Source organism: Urocampus carinirostris, chromosome 13 (genome assembly GCF_059441175.1).
Source record: "Urocampus carinirostris isolate Australia breed hairy pipefish chromosome 13, RoL_Ucar_1.0, whole genome shotgun sequence".
Taxonomy (NCBI): Eukaryota; Metazoa; Chordata; class Actinopteri; order Syngnathiformes; family Syngnathidae; genus Urocampus; species Urocampus carinirostris.
This window is the reverse complement of record NC_142361.1, coordinates 7,691,897-7,709,211: the sequence shown is the minus strand read 5'-3', so window position 1 is coordinate 7,709,211 and position 17,315 is coordinate 7,691,897. Positions and strand designations below refer to the sequence as shown.

Below are 17,315 nucleotides of genomic sequence, written 5' to 3'. Positions count from 1 at the left end.
GCTATTGACACTGCTGTTTTGAAAATACTATCTGACAGAGCTGCGGGTTGAAGACTCGTAAGTGTATTTCCTGACTAGAGACCTACGTACTTGTCCTCTTGCTTGGTTGTGCAGTGGGGCCTTACACTACTCTTTCTTTTCTTGGCTTGTCTTGTCTAGAGCCTATTAGTACAGTAATCTGAAGGGAGTAGTACATAACATTAGAGGAGGGCTTCAGTCTGTTAACAGAAATAAACTGTCGAGTTTTACGTGAAAGTTCTCTTTTTCTGGCCATTCAGAAAGTTACATCACACACACAAATATGAGGCTCCAGATACTAGACTAGCTCAGAGGAAGGTCAGTTTTAAAGCTTCTCTAACCAGCTACACATTTGCAACAAGGTTTACTTATCGTCAATTAGCCCTGCAGTGGTTAGCTCGTTCGCGCCACAGTTCTGAAGTCATGAGATCGAACAAGTTGGCATGTTCTCCCCGTGCTTGCGTGGGGTTCTCCGGGCACTCCGGTTTCTTCCCACATTCCAAAAACATGCATGTCAGGTTAAATGGCCATTCTAAATTGTCTCTAGGTGTAAATGAGCGAGTGAGCACTGCGACTGGCTGGCAACCAGTTCAGGGTGTCCCCTGCTCACTGCCCGAAGATAGCTGGGATGGGCTCCAGCACCCCCGCGACCCTATTGAGGATAAGCGGTGCAGATATATATAGCGATGTAGCGATGTTTCTCCTGTCCCTTAGGTGAGCCGTGTTTTAGATACAAGTAAAACTCCCCCTCTCAACATCATAACACAGAAACATTTAACGTCATAATGTGAATGAGAGTAATGTTTGTGCTTCTTTTGATTTTCTTATCCAATGTGTCTCTTCTTTCTTTTTCAACCTTTAAGTGCAACATATATTCGTTGATTTAGTACCCTTATTAAAATTGCACTTGTTGCCTCTCCCCATTTTTGCCTTTAATCCCAGCGTCATAAAAACAGAGATATGCTGTCTAAACTAGCTTGGTTTTTAGCTTGATTTTTTTTAAAGCTTGAAAGCTTGGTTGAGCACAAAGTGAAACACTAATCTGATGATTGCAACAGGCCCTCTCCTGTCATGAATAAATCTGTGGTAAAATAATAAATGAATAAAGGTTGAACACAAGTCGCGGCTTTTTCTCTGCTTACCGATTTGCAGGAAAGTGCACAAAACACGCATTTGGGTAGGAACGATACCGTGTGAGAGAAAATTGAACACTAAACCTGACAGTAATATTTGTTTTCATTTTAATTATTGCTAGAAAACATGTGTATCTTAAATAAGTAATATAAGTCACATGATCATTTACAAAAACAATATTAATTAATTCTTATTATTAATATTATTACTTTAACAATATTGAGAAATTCGACTGTACTTTGTAAAATGTTTTTTGTCTGTGTTTTTTCCAATGTTGACACAGGTTTTTGCAACTAAATGGACACAGTGTAATATTTGACCACTAAATGTTGCTGTATATATATATAAAAGAGCGCTGCAAAGCACAAGGAAGATTATGAACTATTGAGACTCAAATTGACCAAATACATCATTTTGCTTATTTTTTTGCCTAGCCTTTCACAATTTTTTCAATTTTTGGGGGGGATAGCCTTACCAACAGGATGTCGGAAAACCATGTGAGCTACCTCTAAGTAAACCTTGTGTTATGTAAAGTAAATGCAAATTTCTTAAATATTCTCACCAATCATTTTAATAAAAACACGTTTATATCATATATTTTTTGTTTTTTATGTAATGAAAAAAAAATTCCCTTTAAGTTAACAGTGAGGCACCCTATCATTGGCATGGCAACACAGCAAACACGCTAAAAGCTTGGTGGTCCATGTCATTTTAAACATTTTGGAAAACAAGATCTTTATTTCAAGTTAATATTTTACCATCCTTAAAAATGAGATGAGTGTTTTTATTGTATGAAAGATCATAATTTACAAAAATACAAATCAATGGAAAATCCAAATAAATTTGACTGGGTTTCAAACAATACATTCAATCTAAAAACTCCATATTGGGGGCGGCAGTAGCTCAGGAGGTAGAGCGCTCGTCTTGGGATCAAGGGATCCCAGTTAGAATCCCGGCTCGTCCGTGTTACATGTCGAAGTGTCCTTGGGTAAGACACTGAACCCCTAATACCCTCAATAAGCAGGTTAGGGTCTTACATGGCTGCAATACAAGGCCGCTATTGGGAAATGTGGAGCACATTGTAAAGCGCTTTGGGAAGTCATTGACTTGAAAAGCGCTATATAAATGCAGATCATTTCAGATCATTTCATATTGGCCAGAAATTTGAAAGTAAGCCTTATAATCCGGTGAGCCTTATATACCAGAAAATTCAATATATATAGTTAAAAATGCACAATTTACATAAGTTATCATTAAATTATATTGTAACTGTTCTGCCTTTGAGAAACATATAGAATTATCTTTGTGTGTTCTCTTGTGGTTAACGTGTTAAATGTCTACTGCTAAAATGTGAAACCAGATGTCATAATGTTAATTTAATTTCTATGAAATAAATTATTTTATTGTAAATATAAATAGTTATTTGTATGCAACCCTAACTCTTACTGTAACTGTAATTCTACGCGACCTATGTGCCTTATTTATAAAAAATATATCACAAACGACTACTTTTGAGAGGTGCGGCTTATAATCCGGTGCCCTTTATGTAGGAAATACGATACTTGAAAAGTACCAAAGTATGTTTACATCACTATATCCTAGCACTTTTCCTGTCCAAACACCTCACATGCACATCCCCACAAACAACTATACACAGTCTTCACTCACATTCTTTGAGCTCCCCCCTTCCAAACTCTTAAGAGGCCTTTATTATTAATCCCGCAGAGAGTAGGGAGTTTTTAAAAACTTCTGACATCACACCGTAAATCTCACTTCAAATCTTCAGCAATAACATAAAAAAACAAATTCCTCCACCCTCCTTTTCTCTTCATTCTTTCCACTTGTACTTGTCCCCTGGAAAGCCTCTCCTGAGCCCGTTGCTAACAAGTCGATTTCTGTGACCTCACACGTCATCACTTTTATTGGTGGCAGCTTAAGAGAACATTAAAAAAAAATCGTTTTATGTGTCAACTATATGGAAATACTGCACCCGGTAAACTCTGGTGGTGGTGTGGTGTTTAAGAAGTTTTGCCTGCGTACGAAAGGCTCAGCTGCAAAGTAGCAGTTGGTCAGAGCATATGCTTTTATTTACAAATTGTTTGGTTTTACAGAGCACACGTGCATCCCAAATTTGGTTGGGTTGTATGACAGATCTTTTGTGTCTCAATCAAAGGCAGAAAGCGCTCGGGGTCATCTCAAAGTCGTTCAGAAGAAAAAAAAACTCAGAAGTGCTGACTCAGTTCAGACATAGCCAGAGTGGTTCGTAACAAGTGTTTTTTTAAGTGTTGGTTTCTTGCCACTTGAGGTACAGTTCATTCCTTGCATGTAGTACCTTTGAATAACCTGCGGTCGATTTCCATGTGAAAAAGGGGAAGTTAAACATGCCAGGAAACAACTTGAGGTGGTGTGGACGTACAGTGTAGAATCACACATTAGTACAGTATTCTAACAGGGTATGGTATATGAAAAGTCAGGTAGAGAGGCAACAATATTAAGAACACCAGAGGCAAAAATCATGATCCAAGAGGCATACGAGGGGTTGCTGTTTCAGTAAATCCAACCAGCAAATATGACACTCCAAGAGTTTTTCAAGCAATATTTCAAAGCAGAAATTTAAAAGAACAAGGTGCTGAGATAAGAGTGCTTGGGACGTGACGAGGAAACAATAAACTAGCCAGGAACCAAGGGGACGGAGTACTCTTGAAGGGAAGAGAACAAGTTGTGATGGGAGGAAAATCATGGAGAGAGAGAGGGAGAGAGAGAGAGAGAGAGAGAGAGATGGATGGAAAGAAAAGAGAGAGTGGGACTCTCATTACGGTGACATCATCACAGTGAGGCCGATGAGGGACTCCTCTGCAAAATAAATAGCTTATTACAGCTGTATCTTTAAGGTCCCTTATGTTTTCACACGCAACTTGAACACTAAGGTATGTTCAATCAGTTTCTGGTTACTGGAGTTACGATTTCCGCAGGGTTCCTGCGGATCCTTGAAAAGTCTTAAAATGTATTGAATTCATTATTCTAAAAATCAGACCTTTATTTGCATTAAAATGTCTTAAAACCAATTTTCGAAAGTGTTTAAAATGTGAATACATTAAAAAGATTAATACGTGTTTGCGCAGCCCTTTGAGACTCTTTGTGATTAAGGGCTATACAAATAAACATGATTTGACTTGACTTGAGAGACGGAGAGAGAGAGAGAGAGAGAGAGAGAGAGAGAGAGAGAGAGAGAGAAACGTACAGAGAAACAGAAACCATAGTGCAGAATCGTGAAATAAAAACAGTTATGTGCAGTGAGGTTTGTGTCAAGTATGGCACAGTTAGATCTCCAAACAAATGAAACAACTGTATAGCTTATTCATCATTTGTTAGGAACCATTTAACAAACAAACTGTAGCAAAATAAAAAACTGAAAACTTTACTGTCTCACCTTTAATTTGCTATTCCTACTTTAACTCATTCTTTCCAGTTTGGAAAACTCATTCGATTTCAAGAAATGATCCTCAATTTTTGAGGTTAAAAGCCAAGCAATGTGGAATAAACATTCAGATGGCTGCAATAGAATTGCTTATAGCCTGCTAATACAACTTCTTCTGTTTATTGAAGTGCACTCAATAAATTACTGTCCGTGGACTCACTATCGTCCCTTACACAGGACATGCAGTTTTCCTATTGTACCTCCTGAGGGCAACAGTGAGGCAAGTGATTCTCAGTGGACGTTCGCCATGGTATTTGAATGGTAAATGTGAATTAGCGTTTTTTTTTTAATTTTTGGACGAAAATCCCAAAATCGTGAAGTTAAATGGTAAATAAATTAAGCACTGAATAACTAACTATTTAATTCAAGCAGACGGCTTGTCGTTGCAGGGCTGAAAAAAGATTGGATTTGGCTGCTTGGAGTGGTAGCTGGTCGGGAGCTGCAGTACCCATTTTAGCGGAGGCCCTACGAAATCAGACTATACAAAAGCAGATGTTTATGGATTTTCTTGGTATTCATTGAGGGTACCTTGACACGAATCCTAGTTAAAGACACTCGCAGAGGCCTAAAGTACAACTGTGTAAATTTGCACAGAAATTGGTTCAGCTATTTTGGAGCCTATAAGTCACATCCATACGCGCGCACACACACACACACACACACACACACACACACACACACACACACACACACACACACACACGAATCGGAAATTGTAAAGTAGTTTACGTACGATAGATTAAATAATTTTTATTTTATATTTCTATGATGACAGGTGAGGCTGTGCAAGACCTGCCTCCCCTGACTGCACGCTACTGCTAAAAACAACCGTAACAAATATCCTGGGACAGGCTGAACTCGATAGTGAATAATAAAATTAAAATGGGGAAAGGACGTGATCCTTTTAAAAATCTGACTACTGAAACAATTTCCAAGTTTGGCAAACTCACTACTCTCTTATCTGTTTTCTCTGTGCCCGTATATCAAATTGTAGGGGAAAAAAAACAATTTTGGACGCATATTGGCCTCCACGCCCGAAAGCCGCCCTTCCCCATCTGCAGGAAATTGGCTGAAAGTCAATTTGCAATAAAACCAGTAAGAGTCATCTGTAAATGTCAGTCCTGCCTGCTTTGGCTCCCAACGCCATTTTAGAGATTAAGTTAAGCGCTGACTTGTTCTTTATTTTAATAGCAACTTGACAATACATAATGATGGACATGTGGTCACCTTTCTTTACTTTGATGCTATCAAACTCGGGCACAGGTGCTTTGCAAACCACAGTGGGTACCTTCGCATGCAGGCAATAGTTCGGTATTCAGGCTTTGTAAAGCCATGGAAACGTGCACAGAAATCCCATTATGGCCAAAGTCCAGAGGTATCAAACTCTTTCTAGCTGGGAGCAACATGCTACAAAAGAAAATCTCACGGAGGCCAGTAGATTTAAGAGAAAGAGAGTAAGAAAGAGAGAGTCGGTAAAATAGTTATTCAAAGAGAGAATGAGAGAGAGAGAGAGAGAGAGAGAGAGAGAGAGAGAGAGAGAGAGATAAAGGAAGAGAGAGTGAGATAAATTGAGCGAGCACAATAGAGAGAGAGCGAAGGTAAGAGAGAGAGAGAGAAAGATAAAGGAAGTTTGAGAGAAATTGAGAGAGCACAATAGAGAGGGATAGACAGAGAGAGAGAGAGAAGGTAAGAGAGAGAAAGATAAAGGAAGAAAGAGTGAGAAATCGAGAGAACGCAACAGAGAGAAAGAGGGAGAGAGAGAGAAGGTAAGAGAGAGAGAGAGATAGAGGACGAAAAAGTGAGAAAAATTGAGAGAGCCCAATAGAGAGACAGAGCACAAGAGAGAGAGATATAAAGGACGGACAAAGTGGAAAAAATAGAGAGAGCCCAATAGAGAGAGAGAGAGCACAGGAGAGAGAGAGGGATAGGGAGAAAGAAGAAGAGAGAAATATAAACCAAGACAGAAAAGAGAGAAAGACACAGATAAAAAAAGAAAAGAAATAAAGAGAGAAAAAAGTGAAAAGAGAGATATCAAAAAATGAAAGTAAAGAAAAAGACAGAGAAGGAAAGAGAGAGAAAAAAAGAAAGTTTCATGTTTTGATGCTCTTTTGTGATTTAAAAAAAATCATTTACTGGGGTTTGAACTGATTAGCCCATTTACATTCAAAAAGTGTCTCTACTTACAATTGTTTCAGCACTGTATTTCCACTCATTTCTGGGAACAACATTTTTGAGCTGTTACAACAACTTAAAAACAAAAGTAACATTTTCTATTGTATCACGCATGTAACATAACCTGAACAATTGTGTCAAGCTTTCCACACTTTTGGCACTTTTCCTTTAGTTGGACTGGTTACTGCAAACATTTTTTGTTTTTGCACTATTTTTGGTGCGCTCACTTGCCAAATCAGAGGAATAATGACTCCCTCTTTCCCGATTTAGTGTGTTCTTGCGTGCGTATGCATGTGTGTGGTATTGAGAATAACTTACTTGACGTACTGTGAAACTGAAGCCCAATGGCTGTCTACATTAGGGGGGGGGGACCACCCAGGAGGACTGCTGGTGGGCCTGCAGAGATGAGAGTGCATCGGCGTGTTTGGCGCTCTTTGTGTGTTTCTTTGTGTGTTTGTGCATGTGCGTATTGGACAGTAAGACACCAAGGAAAGGAAGACGAGTTCAGAAGGAGGGATATAACAGATGGCGCAGAATCATTTGCTGCATGAGTTTGTGGAAGAAAAGGTTTTGTAATTGCCATGTACATGCTATCATATTATCCCGTCAATTTTCTTTACATTATTTCAGTGTTTGCTGCATTACTGAAAAAAGTTATTTTTTACTAGTTACTATGATAAAAAATAAATAATTTACTAATTTCCCCAGATTACTGACCAAAAAGTAGCACGTTACTCTGAATGTAACTAGTTACAAATCACTGTATATACTTGCAAAGAAGCCTACCCCCTAAATCTGCTTTAAAATAGCCACGTAATAAAATAAAAAGAAGAAAACTGCTACGCCAACCTGTGGTAGCAGTAAAGCTGTCAGGACCAGAACGGAAACAGGACCCAGTTGCGTAACGTATACCACAAGTTTTATCAAAGGAAAGAAGAAGGGCAGTGTTTGCTGGACGCAGGAAGCAAGTCGCTCTCGGACTCGGACTGTGATCCGAACACGGAAGTGGATCTTCCGTAGCGAGCGATGGCGGTGTCAGGGACGGAAAAACTGGTCGGTAGCCAGGACTGGGAGAGCAAAGCGTGGTCGGGGTCGGAAACGAGTCGTAAGCCAGGACGGGAGAGTAGACGTAGTCGGGATCAAAAATGGGTCGTCAGCCGGGACGGGAGAGCAGACGTTGTTGGGATCAAAACTGGTCGTAGCCAGAGACAAACGGGAGCAAAATGGGACGGGCGGGAGTCAGGGTTGGAAAAGGCTTGGGTTGTTTACACAGAGGTTCGCAGACGGACTGACAACAGGAGACTGACAGGGCTGGGTTTAAATAGGGACAGGGAGACGATCAGAACCCGCAGCGGTTGGCGCCAAATGAGCGGGCACAGGTGATTCACATCGGTAATCATCCATACACTCCATATCCATTTCGTCTTTGGGCTTCAAACCATTCAAAGATATCCTTCTCCATTTGTGGGTGTCAAGTCAAGTCAAGTCATCTTTATTTGTATAGCCCTAAATCACGAAGAGTCTCAAAGGGCTTCACAGATTATTACACTATATTACACAGACTATTTTTCAGCCGACGAGAAGAGTAGGTTATTCATATGCTATGGAGTAGAAGTGAGTTTTAAGTTTAGATTTAAACATTTCCACTGAGGTTGCAGATCGGATCTCAGGGGGAAGAGCATTCCACAGCACCGGTGCCCGGATGGAGAACGCTCTCGAACCAGCAGAACACTTCTTTGCTCTTGGGATCACCAGAAGACCGGCACTCTCAGATCGTAGGCTTCGGACCGCGACATAGGGGCAAATCAGATCTGAAAGATAAGAAGGAGCAAGTCCATGTATGATTTTGTACAATACTAAGAGAACCTTGAAGTCACATCTATGGCTAACTGGGAGCCAATGCAGGTTAGCCAAAATCGGTGTTATGTGATCGTACTTTTTTGTCCTAGTTAAAAGCCTCGCTGCGGCATTTTGTACCAGCTGAAGAGACTTGATTCTAGAGTTCGGGAGACCAGAGAGTAGTGCATTACAGTAATCGAGACGGGAGGTAACAAATGCATGAATTATAATTTCCGCATCAGACTGAGACAGTATTGAACGGATTTTAGCAATGTTACAAAGATGGAAGAAAGCGGTTCTAGTAATTTTCTTTACATGCATTTCAAAGGATAGATCAGGGTCAAATATGACACCTAAATTTTTAACTGAGTCACTCTGTGTGATGTGACATTTGTCAATGTTCACAGCAGTTTTTGAGAATAAGTCACGGCATTTAGATGGACCAATGACTAACATTTCGGTCTTTTCAGAGTTAAGACGCAAGAAATTGAGTGACATCCACTCTTTTATCTCAATGAGGCAGGCCTCCAAATTTCCACAGTTTAGTGTGGGAGAGTCCTCCAACGGAAGATATAGTGTACCTGGTGTCCAAGACCTTTTTCTTTTTCTCTCCATGCGTGGTGTATTGCAATAATAATTATAAAAATAAACAGACCTAAATTCCGCACACTTTTACGGTAAATTCTGTGCTCATATGTTTTCTCTTTTTTTAGTATTTCATTTTGTAGTTGTACATTAGCCTCAGATGCAAGTCTTTACAGTAGGGAGAACATCTACATGTGGAATAATTCAGCCCCCTCGTACTGTAAGCTTAAGACGCCGCCATCTCAACTGTATTTGGTTGTATTTTGTAGGTTAAAATAAACATCCATCAGGGTCCATATACTGTATACTAGCTCGAGGGTTGCATACAAAAAAGTGGGTAAAGCTAGAGTACATAACAATTGGAATACACTGTAACGATCTGCATTTATATAAGAGACGAGTAACGTAATAACGCACCATGAAGTACCGACGGTAGAGTTACACATTTTCATAAATAAAGTGTTACAGTACTCGTTACCACGAAAAGTAATTGTGTTCCAGGAACGTGTTCGTTTGTAACACGCTCGTCCCATCATTGCTTACATTTTTTGAAAATTCAGTAATCCCTCGTTTATGGCAGGGATTGCGTTCCCCAAAAACAAAATTTTGTATGTGCCTGTTAGATGCGTGATGTTAATGGGCGCGGCCAAGTGAGCTATGTTGAATTGGCAGGTCGGTGTGAGTGTGAGAAGTGGCAGGCAGCAGACTGTTTGACCTTCTTAAAAGGACAGTGTGTGTTACCTAACCAATAGATGTCGTTCGGTCTAATGAAGGGTATAACAAATTTTCACCGAGGGCCTCATCAGCGTAATGGCTGTCCTCAAAGGGCAACCCTCAAAAAACTCAAAATATAGCCATCAATAACAACAAAAATGAGTACACTCTCAAGTGAAAGTTCCTAAAGTGTATAGTCTGAGTACTTCCAGGCTAAGCCCCCACCTCTTCAATCTCTGCAGCAATGCTGACAGCACTCCTGCGCCTATCTTTCTCAGATATATAGATGTGACGCTGTGCACGTTCATTCAGCTTCTTTGGACATCCAACACGAGCTCTGTTGTGAGTGCATCTTATTTTTTTAAAAGACTGGAGGATCCTGGCTACTGTCGCTCAACTTTAGGGTGTTGGCAATCATCTTGTAGCCTTGGGCATCCTAACGTAGTGCCACAATTCATTTTTTAAGGTCCCCAGAGAGTTCCCTGCCATGGTGGGCCATAATGGGAGTTTCAGTGACCACTGTACCTTAAATTGAACACATCTTCTCCCTATTCATACCTGAGACCTAGTAAGGGAACAAGTCACATGGTGTTTTGGAGGGAAAATGACAAGCAGTGCTTTGTTTGGACACATATAGGTGTAGTGCCTTCGGGGTGAACTCACTTTTTTGTGTTTTTTTAGGACTGCTAGTGCACTGCTATATAAGCTGTATACGGACTTCTTTTCATTGTGTCATAGTGATGTTTCTTCAGTGTTTGATCTATTAAACGTTATAATGAAATCTCTGCAGAAATGTTAGGGCTGTACTAATTTTTGTGACATACTATATCTAATATACTTCAAATGAAATACAGAAAAATAACGAAATCTAGGATTTGTTTTGTTTTAATTCCACTCAATTAGCATTGATAGGAAAACACTGCCGTGTATAGGCGCTGAGCTGTCATTTGTTGGGTATCGTAGTCGACAAGCACTGTGGGAAATGTAGTTTTGGTCAAAGCACTCTTGACCACTTTATATTTAGCCACGTTTGTCATGATTACCCAAGTGGAGCCACCTGGGGTAATCATGGGGTGCACTGGAATGTGCTTCCTGATTGGTCAATGCTCCCTATTTAAACGCGTTACGCTGAGAACTCTGTGTCGGAGGATTCCTTCTGTACCCCGTAAGACTCTCCCGATTACCTGTGCCTTGTTTACCTGATTCTGTCTGCCTGCCTACCTGCTTCCGTCCGACGCTACGATCTTCTCTTCATTCCTGGTAAACTCGACCTGCTTCCGTCCCACGCTACGCCACGACGTTGCTGCTGACGTTCGACGGTCACCGTGTTTCCCGCTAACCCTTACGCTTCCCCAAATAAAGAATTGTACGAACGCTCTGGGGTCTCCTGCTCTGTTCTGGTAATCCTCGTGACAGAATCCTCCGACCAAGAATGGACCCCGCGTTCGTACATTTGCCCCCTGACCACCATGAAAGCCTGAATCAGCAGCGCAATTCCTGTTCAGAATGTGCCGTTCGGCAAGTCCTTTCCGACGTGGCGAAATTGGCCAAGGCACCTCCGGCCGAATGACTGCGCAATGACTCTCATGCCTGCCTGTTCGACTCCCATGCCTGCCTGTTCGACTCCCATGCCTGCCTGTTCGACTCCCATGCCTGCCTGTTCGACTCCCATGCCTGCCTGTTCGACTCCCAAGCCTGCCTGTTCGACTCCCAAGCCTGCCTGCTCGACTCCCATGCCTGCCTGCTCGACTCCCATGCCTGCCTGCTCGACTCCCATGCCTGCCTGCTCGACTCCCATGCCTGCCTGCTCGACTCCCATGCCTGCCCGCTCGACTCCCATGCCTGCCTGCTCGACTCCCATGCCTGCCCGCTCGACTCCCATGCCTGCCCGCTCGACTCCCATGCCTGCCCGCTCGACTCCCATGCCTGCCCTGAGTCTGCCTATACTGATTTTGTCCCGTCTTTCCTCTCCTGTCTTGTCTGTTCCCTTTCCGCTCCCCGGAGTCCGACTCTTCTGAATCTGATCCCCCCTGAGTCCGACTCTTCTGAATCTGATCCCCCCTGAGTCCGACTCTTCTGAATCTGATCCCCCCTGAGTCCGACTCTTCTGAATCTGATCCCCCCTGAGTCCGACTCTTCTGAATCTGATCCCCCCTGAGTCCGACTCTTCTGAATCTGCCTGTCCTGTCTGATTCTTCCTGTCCTGAGTTGACTCTCCTGATTTTCCTGTGTTACTCTGTGACGTGCTGTGGGTTTATTTTTATTTATTAATTTTTTTCCTGGGGAACTTCTGGAGCCGTTCCTTGAGGGGGGGGTTCTGTCATGATTACCCAAGTGGAGCCACCTGGGGTAATCATGGGGTGCACTGGAATGTGCTTCCTGATTGGTCAATGCTCCCTATTTAAACGCGTTACGCTGAGAACTCTGTGTCGGAGGATTCCTTCTGTACCCCGTAAGACTCTCCCGATTACCTGTGCCTTGTTTACCTGATTCTGTCTGCCTGCCTACCTGCTTCCGTCCGACGCTACGATCTTCTCTTCATTCCTGGTAAACTCGACCTGCTTCCGTCCCACGCTACGCCACGACGTTGCTGCTGACGTTCGACGGTCACCGTGTTTCCCGCTAACCCTTACGCTTCCCCAAATAAAGAATTGTACGAACGCTCTGGGGTCTCCTGCTCTATTCTGGTCTTCCGTGACAACGTTTGACATTTTAATTTCTCATGGGTCACATAAAAAGATGTGGCAGGCCACATTTCTCCCTCGGACCATGAGTTTGGTGTAGTACAACTGAAAACGAGTGGTAAAAAAGTCCATGTTAAGGTTCCAAACTGAATTTAGGGTTCCAAAATTGGTCAAGAGCTAGGGTTACAATTGGAAACAGGGTTAGGGCTACGGTTACAGCTAGAGTTAGATGTAGAGCTAGGGTTTTGCCTGCAAGTTTGGGTTCTAAACCAATTTGAGGGTTCCAAAATAAGGTTGGTATTTAAAACTAAGATTTAGGCTCCTGTTCTTTTGATCGAGCTGGATTTCTTCTTTTATCAGTACTGGAAAAAATTGAAAATTGGCTTTGAAAGTCCTCAAAAAGTGCTTGAATTTGGCCATGAACAATTTGTACGAACCCTGTAAGATGTTGTGTAAAATAAATGCTACTTTCTCAACCTACAAGTATTTAAAAAATATATTTTTATATTGGGAGTGTTACTTTAACAATGTAATCCGATACAATTACTAATTACCTGTTGAAAAATATCATCAATAACGTAATCTGAATACTATACTATTGACTTAATGTAACTGGATTACTTTGGATTACTTTTGGATTACTCCGATACTAAATATGCCAATAAAAGACAAAACTAATACAAATAAAATTACTAAATTAACAAAAAGACCAGTGTAACCTTAAAAAATAACCGAAAGAATCTAAGGTTCGGTTGCTGCTTGTAGCCCTACGAAAAAGTGCTCAAGTTTTAACCACCTAGTATAGTTTATTGAGCAAAAATAACATTTTCTCTTTGACATCGCAGACAAAATATGCTGTTTTAGTTTACATTGAAAGGACATTAAGAACCCAATATTGTTTTTTTAAACACAACAATTGTTACCTTTCTGAATTTCAACGTTTCTTTAATGTGTTTGAAGTGGGAATGCCAAACTTCTTGAACGTACAGTATTCAGATTTACTAGGTTAAGTTAATTATTCTCACAACATAACAAAACAGTGATCAAATAGTGGATTTTGAACAACTATTAACTGCAAAATACAAAAACAAGATAATCTATGAAATTGATGAAATGTCCCTGAAAGTATCACTAGCAAGCACGTGTTAGCATCCTCACTAAACTGCAGGGCTTTTACCTGCAACACACTCTGACAAACATCCTTTTTTGGGTAAAGTACCGGTCTGTACAATCTGCGTGGGTGTAAACCTAATCTCTCGTGTCAGTGATGAAAATTATGACTTAAGTCGTCTATTACGCATTATCTATAAGAAATATAGTTTTAAATAAAGTTTTAATCCTGCAAAGTACAGTAATCCTTATTTTAACTAAATGTACCTGTAATTTGATTATGTCTTTTTTCTGTAACTGTAACGGAATAGAATTATATTTTTTTGTATCCTGATTTAAATAACGCCTTTACATGTACTCCATTACTCCCCAACCCATTTTATTTGATAGTTCATGTATTTTTGCCCATTGTTTATGTCAGTACTGCATTGTTTTTCCCCACTAAAACAATACAGAGTGTCCCTTTAATTACTGACTAAATATTCATGAGCCATGCTGACTCTCTTTGCCCAAATGTGAGGACATAATACTCGTATTTGTTCTGTTTTGTATCTTCTTTACCTGAGCGTTCGGTCTTCTCAAATTTGGCTCGCACCGCAAAGTAAAAAAGAAAACGGCAGCTGAGCAGTAAGAATGAAAAAACAAGGCCACCCATATCACCGTACAAAATTATGAGCCACGTGTGTGTTTTTACCTCCTTGCTTGAGTTTATGATGCGTGCACTGTGTCAGTGAACCTCACGACCCCCCAAAAATCTTACCTAGCACAGCTTGGCTTTTTTACCATATGTTTCAGCAAACGTGCATGTCCGTTTGTGCGTTTGTTTTGTGGAGTGCAGAAATAGACGAGTGCACAACAGGCCAACACACTTGCGGGCCCGAGCAGACTTGCATCAACACAAGAGGCTCGTACAGCTGCCAGTGTCCTGCAGGATATCAGAGGAACAGAGACCAATGTGTAGGTCAGTCTTTGTTTTTTACTCAAAATTCTCATTACTCATGACCCAACTATTCAGTTTATACAAAAAAAAAGGGTTTTGGTTTCAGACCTGGAACGCATCAAATCAAACAGAATAGTTGTCCCTACTTACACTAATTTGTGTTCAGTTGCGTCGACAAATACCCAACGGAGGACAAAAGGGATTAATTGATGACAGAATTCAGTGTTTCCCATATAATTTCGTAAGCCTCTTCTGGGTGGACAGTCTACACGGTGCAAGCTTTCCCGGAAAAAAAATTGGTATAAACGCGTCGATCTGGTGTATTTTAAGAGTAAAATTAAGAAGCTCGATCTATGTTGAATGTGTGCCTTTGTAAACTTTTGAATCGTAAATACACTAGTTGTGAAACGTAATGACACAACAAACAAGTCACACCGACAATGCATGGTAAACGAGACAGGAGTTTGATGCAAAAAATATGCTCATATAATTAGACTGAATATGACTGGTGTTGTTCAAATGTTTATTCCTTACTATTTTAAGGTATTACAGCTACAAATAAACAGAACAAATTAACATTATGAGTTTTAAATTCAATTAAATGTAGTACTCTTATCGATGATTTGGTAAATTACATTATTAAATATCAGTACCTCTACTTTTGTAGTTGCTGCTATGAGGATGCCGGTTCTTTCGATGGTGTACAGGAGGTTATTGTAACACAATTTATGAGCTACTGTTCATTATGCCCCAATTCTAAGTAAAACCATGGGATGGTTTAGAAGAGTTATCATGAACAAAAAAAAGCCATTTGTTTGGAATTATGAAGCTGTTTGTGGTCTTTATTTGTTTTGTGAAGAACAACCCAGGACATTGGGTCAATAACCAAATACAATATATACCTTTTACAGTGAAGAAAATAAGTATATGAACACCCTGCTTTTATTGCTATTTTTCCTACTTAGACACCAAGGAGGCGTCTGAAGTTTTCATCATAGGTGCATGTCCAGCTACGTAGAGATAAGCTAAAAAGAAAAAGACCAAAGAGCTGTCGAAAGACACCAGAGACAAAATTGTACACCTCCACAAGGCTGGAAAGGGGTACGGAGCAATTGCCAAGCAGCTTGGTGAAAAAAGGTCTACTGTTGGAGCAATCATTAGAAAATTGAAAAAGCTAAACATGACGGTCAATCGTAATCGGAGTGGAGCCCCTTGGAAGATATCACATCGTGGGGTAGCAATAATTCTAATACAGGTGAGGAATCAGCCCTGAACAACACGACTGGAGTTGGTCAATGTCCTGAAAAGAGATGGGACCACCGTTTCCAAGGTTACTGTACGTAATACACTAAGACGTCACGATTTGAAATCATGCATTGCACGAAAGATTCCCCTGTTTTAACCAGAACATTTCAAGGCCCGTCGTAAGTTAGCATATGACAATTTGGATGATACAGAGGAGTCATGGGAGAAAGTTTTTGTGGTAAGACAAGACCAAAATATAATATTTTGGTCATAATTCCACTAATTGTGTTCGGAGGCCGAATAATGAAGAGTACAATACGAAGAACACCATCCCTACTGTGAAGCATAGGGGTGCTTTGGAGTTATTCTGCAAAAGGGGCAAGACGAGTGCTGTGCATTAATGAGAGGATGACTGGGGATGTGTGTTTTGAGATTTTGGGGAACCACCTCCTTCCCTCAGTCAGAGCATCGAAGATGGGTCGTGGCTGGGTCAACACGACAATGACCCAGCCAGTCTCCAGACCTAAACCCACAAGAAAATCTTTATAGGGAGCTCAAACTCCGTGTTTTTCAGCAACAGCCCAGAAACCTGACTGATCTAGAGAAGATCTGTGTGGGCAAAGATCCCTCCTGCATTGCGTGCAAACCTGGTGAAAGACTACAGGAAACGTTTGACCTCTGTAATAGCAAACAAAGGCTACTGTACCAAATATTAACATACATTTTCTCAGGTGTTCAAATACCTATTTCAGCCTATATAACAGAAATAAATAATTAAAATCATGCCTTGTGATTTGGAGATTTTTCTTTTTAGTTTATCTCTCTAAAGTGGACCGACACCTACGATGAAAATTGTAGATCCCTCCATTATTTCGAAGTGGGTGAAAAAAGCAGGGTGTTCAAATACTTATTTTGTTCACTGTTTGTATATATATATCCCGGCTCCTACGCTTTGTAGCGTATAATGAACTGACCGATAACGGATAATGGATAATGAATAACGAAGATAGAACAATAACCCTTAAAAACCCCATATATATATATATATATATATATATATATATATATATATATATATATATATATATATATATATATATATATATATATATATATATATATATATATATATATATATATATATATATATATATGTTATGTATGCTTGGAGACTTGCCTCATAATAATAGTGCAATGAAAAGTAGTGCAATAATATATAGCAGCAACCAAATTCCCAAATAAGTCATTCATGATTCAATACAACAGGCAAGCATTATATTTTTGTCCCAATTGTTTTTGACAAAAAAAGTGAGTTAGAAACAAATAAAAGACATCATAGACATCATAGCGAGTAGCTATAGCTCGTCTCTACTCACTGCAGGCAGATTCAGAACTT

At 40.4% G+C, this 17,315-nt stretch overlaps 1 protein-coding gene across 2 annotated transcripts in view; it reads left to right on the top strand.

Moving 5' to 3' along the window:
* efemp1 (EGF-like fibulin extracellular matrix protein 1) overlaps positions 1–17,315 on the top strand; it is a 49,234-nt gene that overhangs the window by 21,187 nt on the left and 10,732 nt on the right. Inside the window, exon 5 of one of the 2 annotated variants that reach the window (XM_088350691.1) lies at positions 14,573–14,695. The exons of the other annotated variant lie outside the window; for it this stretch is intronic. Within the exon in view, the coding sequence (XP_088206817.1) occupies positions 14,573–14,695 (123 nt within the window). The remainder of the gene's footprint in view (positions 1–14,572; positions 14,696–17,315) is intronic. 2 annotated transcript variants of the gene reach the window in all.